Source organism: Apium graveolens, chromosome 7, assembly GCF_009905375.1.
Source record: "Apium graveolens cultivar Ventura chromosome 7, ASM990537v1, whole genome shotgun sequence".
Taxonomy (NCBI): Eukaryota; Viridiplantae; Streptophyta; class Magnoliopsida; order Apiales; family Apiaceae; genus Apium; species Apium graveolens.
Window position 1 is genome coordinate 75,500,505 of NC_133653.1, and position 9,939 is coordinate 75,510,443.

The 9,939-nt window shown below is 32.6% G+C and overlaps 1 protein-coding gene across 3 annotated transcripts; it reads left to right on the forward strand.

The window, feature by feature from the left end:
- Window positions 1-6,522: 6,522 nt before the first annotated feature.
- Window positions 6,523-8,929, forward strand: LOC141673014 (laccase-2-like). 3 transcript variants are annotated; one of them, XM_074479746.1, is made up of 5 exons: window positions 6,523-7,431; window positions 7,521-7,591; window positions 7,993-8,079; window positions 8,265-8,340; window positions 8,690-8,929. In XM_074479746.1, the coding sequence occupies exons 3-5, from the start codon at window positions 8,016-8,018 to the stop codon at window positions 8,778-8,780; spliced, it is 231 nt and encodes a 76-aa protein (XP_074335847.1). In that variant the 5' UTR covers window positions 6,523-7,431; window positions 7,521-7,591; window positions 7,993-8,015; the 3' UTR covers window positions 8,781-8,929. The 3 variants fall into 3 exon arrangements, 1 of the variants encoding a protein (XP_074335847.1); XR_012555787.1 differs by having other exon boundaries at window positions 7,521-8,079; window positions 8,265-8,451; XR_012555786.1 differs by having other exon boundaries at window positions 7,521-8,451.
- Window positions 8,930-9,939: the final 1,010 nt, after the last annotated feature.

Here is a 9,939-nt window from a genome sequence, read left to right on the forward strand (position 1 = left end):
TAAGTGTATTAAAAGAAATAGATAATTTAAAAAATGAGATTAATCAATTAAAAATAGAATTAAAAGGAAAGGAAATTATTAAGTCTGACGATAGTAATCCAGAAACGAACAAAGAACAAGATGAGAGCAGTAATACAAGTACATCCGATAGTAATCTAGGAAAAGAAGGATTAAATTACTTAGAGGAATCAGATAATGAGGAAAAGGAAATAGTAATAAAAGAAAATAAAGAAATATTAGAAGCCCTCGGAAAAACCGTAAATGCAATAATAACAAATGAAGAGAAAAGCGATGAAAGTGATATAGAAGAAAGAGAAACTTCACATAAACAAACAAATTATGAAACCGAATCAGATAATATAATGGATAACGATGCATACCCAGAAGAAGAAATAGAAGATCATATAATAACTAAAAATAATATTAAAATGCCAGGAAATATACCTATAGGACAACAAAATGAAGTACAAGATTTCATAGGATCAATACACCAAGGAATAAATATAAATGGATATTTTCTAGATTTAGATAATGTCTACGACGATCAAGAAATAAGTAGAAGAATAAAAGACTGGAATTTAGGGATGTATATAGCCTTAATGAATTCAAAAAATATAGAAGATCTGGATTATGTTTTTGAACTAATATCAAAAACAATTATAGGAAAAGCAGCATTTTGGTTAGAAAATATTATTTATGAATTAAAGGGACAAGTAAGAACGTATGCTAGAAGCTGGAAAGATACGTTAAACGCATTTGATATATTATTAAAAAGAGAATTTCTAGGAGAAAGATGGTTTGTAGCTCAAGAAAATATAACAGTAGAAAGAAAATTAGAAATAACAATGTATCTAAATAATATGAAATGTTGTAGGATTAGTAAATTACCAGAATATACTATAAGTTTTACTAAATTCTTTTATGAAGCTAAGTTTTTACCTAATGAAAGCTTAGTATATCAACAACTGTATTATGATCATCTACCTTCACCTTATAATACCGAAATAACTAAAGAATATAATAATCTAGAACCTAAAGAAAATACATTAGGAGAAAGAATTAGATTATTAAGAGCATATTTAACTCGAAAATGTGAAGAATATAGAATTCAACAGAAAATTAAAAAGGATAAAAAACAAGGATTAAGAGAAATCTGTAATTTTACGGAGAAAAAATTAATATTTGGATGTGATAATCAAGATTATAAAACTAGAAAGAAGTATAGGAAATATAGGAAACTAGATTATAATAATCAAAATGAATATTATAGAAAACAAAATAAAACCTATAGACCTTATAAACCATTTAATCGAAGATTTAAAAGAAGAAAATTTAAAAAATATAGAAATACTCCTGAAAATAGAAAGAGATTTAGATATAAGAGAAAGTTTAGAAAAAGAAATAAAACAAAAATAGCAGATTGTAAATGTTGGAATTGTAATGAAAAGGGACATTATGCAAATAAGTGTCCTAAATTACAGCAAAAAGGAGTAAAATACATAGATACCACCGAATTAATAATGAAACTAGAATACATAAGAGAAGATAATAATAACTGGTATGATGAAGAAGTATTCTATATAAGTGAAACAGAACCAGAAGAAATAAATTATATAAATGAAAATGATAGTAATAATGAAAGTTTAACTACTGAATAGAATAAAATGGTAGCTATATATATTGAAGCACAGGTAGAATATAAACCTACGAAATATATAAAACAAAAGATATTTATAGATAGTGGAGCAGATATTTGTTTAGCTAAAGAAGAAGTATTTACTCAACACAAATGGAAGCATACAAAAAATAGAATAATAGTAACAGGATTCAATAACCATAAAAAAGAGATAGATATAATAGCAGAAAATGTAAGATTTATATTAGGAAAAATAAGATTTAGGTTACCTATAATATACCAAGAAAATAATATGAAACAACAAATGTTACTAGGAAATAACTTTTTAGATTCTTTTAAAACTCAAATAATAAAACAAGATAGGATAAGTTTGTTAACACCTTGCGAAAAATGGATAGTATTAAAAAGAATAATACCTGTAAAATCAATAGAAATAAGTAATATTAAAGCAGAAAGAAAAATAAATTTAGAACTATTAAAACAAAAATATTTAAAGGCCTTAAAAATAAATTTTGGAGAACATCCAATGAAGTTATGGGAAAAAGAAAAAATATATGCTGAAATAAAACTAATAAACCCTAATGATATAATTAGAAACAGACCAATAAGATATAGTCCAACAGATCAAAAGGAGTTAGGAGTTCAAATAAAAGAATTATTAGACTTAGGACTAATACAAGAAAGTAAAAGTCCGCATAGTAGCCCAGCGTTTTTAGTAAGAAATCATAATGAAGTAAAAAGAGGAAAAGCTAGAATGGTAATAGACTATCGGGAACTAAATAAAAAGACTATATTTGATGGATATTTTTTACCATATAAAAGAAATTTAATCAACCAAACAAGTAATAAAAAATGGTTTAGTAAATTTGATTGTAAAAGTGGATACTGGCAAATAAAATTAACTAAGGAATCTAGATGTTTAACAGCATTTAGCGTTCCACAAGGACATTATGAATGGATAGTACTACCATTTGGATTAAGAACAGCTCCACAAATATTCCAAAGAAGAATGGATAAAATATTTAGAGAAATGAATGATTTTATTCTAGTATATATAGATGATATATTAATATTTAGTGATAATTTAACAGATCATTCAAAACATCTAGATATATTTATTCAGACTATTAGAAAACATGGAATATTATTATCAGAAAAGAAATCAGAAATATTTAAACACAAAATAGAATATTTAGGATATATTATAGACTCTGAAGGAATTCAATTACAAGAACATATATCAACAAAAATAAAGAATTTTAAAGAAATTTTAGAAAATAAAAAAGAAGTACAACAATTCTTAGGAATAGTAAATTACGCTTCAGATTATATAAAAGATTTACCAAAATTAAGAAAACCACTACAAGATTTAATAAAGAAAAATAAAACTTTTGAGTGGAAGGAAGATCATACAAATGCAATAAGAGCATTAAAAACAAAGGTAGAAAATTTACCTAAACTACGATTACCCAAAGATAGTGATCAGTTAGAACTATTTACAGATGCTAGTGATATAGGATGGGGAGCAGTATTAGTAGCTTTTGAAAAAGATGATATTGATAAAGAAAACCCTTTAATATGTGGATATGCAGCTGGAACATGGAAACCCAATGAAAAGAATTATCATATTAATGAAAAGGAACTATTAGCTGTAAAATTAGGGATTAAAAGATTTCATTATCATTTACTACCTGTAAAATTTGTTGTTAGAACAGATAATACTCAAGTAAGATCATTTATAAAATTGACCCTTTACCAGAATTAAATAAAAGAAGAAATTGGCAAGCATTTTTTAGTTATTATGATTTTATTGTAAAAAACATATCAGGTACTAAAAATATTCTTGCAGACTATCTTAGCAGGGAAAATGGAAAGTATTAGCAGTATTATGATACAGGTGGGAGAAGTAATTCAGAAGATAAAGGAAAAGAATGACCAGATAAACTTTATTAACGAGGAAATCAGCCAACTCACTACTACTTTAGAAGGAAAACTCAGAATATTAAACAAACTACAAAAAACCCCAGAAACCTTTGTATCAAGATTAGCCAATACTCCTACTATCAAAACAATAACCATACCAGAAAATACTATCAACACCATTACCCTAAAAGATCGTGTAACCTTTACCAAAGAATATACCGAGTCCTTTGAAAAAATACAAAAGTACTATGATTATAAAACCAATACTACAATCCTGAGAAACGGGAAATTTGGAAAATACCCAAGGTATATCTGTAGGGAAAACGCAGATTCAACTGTAGTAAAAAACCTATTACTCTTAGGATTTATTGACAAAATAATGGTAGATGAAACCTTATCAAGTATAGCACAACTACCATCAACTATAACACAAAGCCTTCAATCTTACATGAATTCATACGGACCAGGAGGAATTTATGGTATACAGGTTTTTGATGCCTGTACTGACTTAACAGGAAAACCCATATTACTCTGTCAAATATTTAAGTATGGCAGGAATACTACTATAGAAGGTGAAAATACTAGCCTAAAGACGGACATGGCATGTACAATAGAGCAATTTGGCGACTGGTTGTGTAACAAAAGAGCAATCGGCATAGCAACATTGAAGTCTAAACTTGAAGATATGATACGAGGAGGAAAGGCATGTGTCATTGGCACAAGTAAAGGTGGATTAGCAGAAGAAATACTAACCATTTATTATAATAATGATATAATTAGCAGGGATACTACAGCTTTGAACGAAATGCATGCAAGATTATCAGATTTAAAGCACAATCATGCTCAGAAGACAAAGGAAATTTATCAGAATTTATTATCAGGCCAAAGACGGAGACCAGTGGCAACTCTAAAGAATATAGCAACAAAAGAAGAAGGATGTTCTGATCCCTTTGCATAAATATTTGTTAGGCCCTGAAAGGGTGACCTAACCATATAATACAATGTAATACTATTTGATGAAAGTTAGGCCCAATAGAATTTGGTGACCTAACAATGTAATAATAACGATGAATTGATAGGCCCAATGAGAATTGGTGACCTATGGATATTACAAATGATATTTCGGCCCAATAAGAATTGGTGACTGAAAGCATATTACAAATGATATTTCGGCCCAATGAGAATTGGTGACTGAAAGCATATTACAAATGATATTTCGGCCCAATAAGAATTGGTGACTGAAAACATATTACAAATGACGCTACGGCCCAAATTATATTGGTGACTGTAAAAAAAAAAAATAAAAAAATAATAATAATAATTTTCAGGAAAAAGAAAAAGACAGCAGCAACAAAGAAGAAAGGTTACTAGAAGAAAAAGACAGCAGCAGAAAAGACAAGGACATTTACCAGAAATTTTATCTCTAAAGTCAAAAAGAAGGTGGAATGGCAGACAAATTACAGAAAGTGGATTCAGCTTTTGAAAAAGAGGAAAGAAAAAGAACGGAGGAAATTAAAAGGGAATCTTAGAAATAGAAATTAGTAGAATCAACAGAGATTGGAAAACTCTATAAAAGCCATCTTGTAAATCATTAAGAGATATCAAAAATTTTCATCAATGGAAATAGCTGTTTATAAATTTTCTATGAGTAGCTAAACCTTTCTCTCTACAATCTCTATACAAGAAAATATTGTGAGATCGAAGTAAATATTATACTATGTCTATGTTTAGTAATTGTTAAGACAGATATAATATTTTATTAAGTATTTTAGAGGATATCCCAGGCGATCCCAAGGTCAGGCTATATCCCAAAGCAAGGAAGCGAGAAGGGAAGGAGAGCCAAGACAGGTTGACAGCCATAGGTGATCTAGGATACTTATAAGGTATTATTCTGAATTTATGATTGCTAAATTATGATATTAGTAGAATGTTTATGGAACAGATCACAATATGAGTATTGTTATGAGGTTGTAGACATTTAAATGAAATATGCTGATTTTTGGATATAATCATGTATATAATTGTTTATTATATATCTGTGTGCCTTCCCTCTTTAGGGTTATCAGATATAAAAAACGATCCCCGCGAATGTGGAGTTAGGCTTGGTCAGCAAGCCCAACAAGTGGTATCAGAGCTTCAGGTTATAACAGTCCATAACAATCTCACGTGGGCTCCAGAATGGACCTAGGAAGAGGCAAATGGGCTTGCCCCAGAATGAGCTCAAGGAAAAGGCAGGTAGACCTTCCAGTATGGGCCTAGGGGGAGCAGATAGCCAGATGGACTTCCAGTATGGGTCAAGGGGGAGTCAGATGACACAATCAGGAGGCAGAATCGACAGGTGTTGGGCCCGATGTGTGAAGGGGGAGATTGTTAGGAGTTGTCCCACATCGTTTGTGGGAGGGGCAGTTTGCTAGAATACAAGCAGCCAGATAACTCCAATTAGTATGAGGCCTTTTGGGAGGTGCCCAAAAAGAAATCCGTGCGGGCTCGGCCCAGAGCGGACAATATCATACTAATGTGGAGTTAGGCATGCTCAGCAAGCCCAACAAGTGGTATCAGAGCCATGGTTGAAACGATCCATAACAATCTCACGTGGGCTCCAGAATGGACCTAGGAAGAGGCAAATGGGCTTGCCCCAGAATGGGCTCAAGGAAAAGGCAGGTGGACCTTGCAGTATGGGCCTAGGGGGAGCAGATAGCCAGATGGACTTCCAGTATGGGTCAAGGGGGAGTCAGATGACACAATCAGGAGGCAGAATCGACAGGTGTCGGGCCCGATGTGTGAAGGGGGAGATTGTTAGGAGTTGTCCCACATCGTTTGTGGGAGGGGCAGTTTACTAGAATATAAGCAGCCAGATAACTCCAATTAATATGAGGGCTTTTGGGTTAGATAATTTTAAAACTTTCATATAAATGAACTACATAAATGTGGTTCATGGTCTTTGATTTTACGAGTAATTTACAAACATACGCTATGCTCCTGGTATTGGAAGTACTTAAATTGGTCAATACATTTTCATCTGCTGACATGTACTGCCCCCTGGTCCTTTCAAGTTTTACTCTTTCCGGTCTTGCCTTTGTGGTACACTTTGCCTGGTATGAGCTTTACTTTGATTAGTTTCATTGACATAAATGCTAACTGTTGTAGAATAGTTGTGATTCATTATGTGACTATAGTCCTCATCATATTGTTAGTTTACTATAATCTTCAGCCTCACTTCATTAATAGACTATGGCTCTTTTCCATTTGTTGTTGATGTATTTAAACAATTGGAAGTTGCTTAATAAGTCAATTAATTGAGTAGTTTCGCTTTGCAAGACAATGAGTGTATTATAGTGTTGTTTGCACCCTGTTTACTGATGTTAAACCTGGGAGTAGGAAAGATCATCATGGATTATTGTGTTAATCTCTGAAGTTCTGTTGAATGGCTAAAGTCCAATCCTCGTAAAATAATTTGAGCAATAAACAACTGCACTTTAAATTAAGTTGTGAAAGCACCGATATTTTGATTCCCCGTATTCCAGCCTTCCAAGAAATATAGAGATTTGCCGCATGTATGAACTCGACAATGTTGGTTCAAACGCGATGAAGATAGTTTCACTCTTCCGATGTATGAGAGATATGTGGTTATCAGGTTATGATATGCTTCCAGAACCCACTATTTAATAGAGACATGTCCTGACATATTGATTTGCCTTTGCTATATTTTTAATGTACTGCATAAGATTGCCGGAGTACATCACTAGAAGCATGGGAAGAAAGGTTCTGGAGTCTTCTGGCTTCAGCAAGCTCAAGATGAATTTCGTTTGAACAGGATTGCTCAACAGCTGTTTGATTTTGTTGGAAAGTCGGTGTCTGATGAAAGTTTTAAGGTATTAATGAATTGCGTTTTAAATATATCATCCATCTCTAGTCTCAACTCCAGCTATTTATAATTTTTTTTTGTTTCCTTTTCTCGCAGCAATGGGAAGGATTGATTGAATTATTGGGATCTCAATCTAAAGCTGCAGGTGGTCTTGACTTTCTACACAAGTAGGCTTTTACTTCTCTCATGTGCTTAATTTGTTTGCAGAAAGGCTATAACTGGTCCAGGTTTCTTTTGAAATTTATGTTTCACTTGATTACTACTGTGTCTTTATGTTATAATTCTTTCGTTTTGTTATAATCACACATTGTAGAGTTAAGTTCAAAAGTGTAATCAGATGTAATCTATATGTTATGCAGGTTCTTTAAATGTTGTGGAATAAAATAGATTGACAAGTATGAGTGACGTGCTTCTCTGTTAAAATGTTACGGAACAAAGTATTTATGTCATTTTTGTATATAGAGTTTCCAGTTGCCGCTTATTACTTATGAGTGATATGCTATTTTTCTTGCTCTGACTGATTAAGTTCTATGTTCTTGGTTTGGCTTGTATGTTGCTGCATTGACAGTAGTTTCAGGCTATTGATAAATTATGGGCTGGGTTTCTGAAATGTGTTTCTCAGACACAACCGCATTCGTTCCATGTTCTGTTACGGGTATATACTAATCTTTCCACTTCATTATGCTGGTCAATGCGAGTACACCCGCATGCACATGCTGGCATATGTGTTATATATAACTTTCGGGAGCTTGCTTCAATATGGACTATGTTGCTTAATTGATGCATGTGCCATACCTTATGAAATTGTATGAATTGACTGTTTCTTTTTGTTCTTTACAGGGGCTGTCAGGGAAGCAATTGATGATCTAAGGAGAAATAATGTCAGTGCATTTATCTTGGACCTTCGGGATAATAGGTGATTTGTTCCCACCATGCTCAAGTCTAGACTTTCCATTCCTGCTTACTTAAAAAAAAATTGATGCAGTGGTGGTTTATTTCCTGAAGGAATTAAAATTGCCCAGATCTGGTAAGTTCCATATGGGACTAATTTCCATGCAATCACAGATGAACTTCAAATTGTGCTATTTTTCTGTTCAGTAAATGTTTTTTGTAGTTCATGGTTTATTTATTGAATGGACTGGACTGGACTACTAGTCTAGGTGGATTATTTTTCTAAAAGGGCTAGCATATGTACCAAACCCAGCAATGTTAGCCTAAGTTTAATGTAACATCTAATGATTAACGCACACTTTTGCACATTACAGGCATGGGGTTCGTCAAATGAGGACGTGGGCATATGGACCTGAATTTATCACGCAGTGTCCGATTAGGCAAGGGGAAAGTTATACATATTAGTTTATGATACATGATTAGCCAAAGCGTGATCACAAAAGCAAAGATAAGAGACAGAAGGGACGTGATCACAAAAGCAAAGATAAGAGACAGGAGGGACGTGACTCCATCTCTAGCACCACTCTGTGATACAATAAAACTTGTTGATACTAGAATATATTTTTACAAAACTTGCTTTATTTTATTGTAATAATTCATGAGTTCATATTTATTGATTTTAATTGAGTTATTAATTTAATTATTTTTCGAGTATCTCAATTCATTTTTGGATTTAAACATTTGACTATTTATGATCATATTTATGAAAAAAAAGGAAAAAACAACAAAAAAAATTATTTAGTATGAATTTTTAAGAATGATTTATGTGGGTTCCATATCAATTGTATACCAGAATGGGGCCCATCTGTGGGGCCCATATTTCTGAAAGAAATTCTAAGGTCTATTGCAACACACTTAGTATGTTACTGTAGCGACCAAAGTATGTTGCTATTGATATCTATTATAACAGGATATGCTGTGTTGCAATAGAATAACTGTTGTGTTGCTACAGATATCTATACTAACTAGTTATGGGTCAACATAACTATGATGTTGCCTTAGCCCTTTTTGGGCCTTTAGCAACATTTTTTCGGGTCTATAGCAACACAGTTTGGGTGTTGCATAAAGCAATGTATGGCGTAGTGTAGGATCAACCAGATCTTTAATGTAAAAAACCTGGTTGACTTGGTCAACAGAGACATATTTATCCTTCTTATGGCCTTGTCGATTGAAATCCACAAGTGTGAAGCCAAGATCGTCGATCTTTATGCCTTTATCATTCTCTTCCCATTTACACAAGAAAAGCGGGGCTTTGAACTCATGGTAATCCAGCTCTTATACTTCCAAGATTATGCCATAAAAGGTCATATCACTCTCAATGGGGTTTTAATTCTTTTTACTGGACACCTGGAATGCCTTAGCAACCACAAAAACTCCACTATTTTGAACAACCCCGCATCATCTCGGTCCTTTATAAAGTATCGGACTCCAATGACTGAAAAACCTTGATAAGTTAAAACAGTAAATGATGGTTTTCCAGCGAGCCATCGTATCGTCTCTGAAACAACATCGAGATTTTCCTTCATTTCACTACTTACCTATGCATAATATTATATAATTAAAA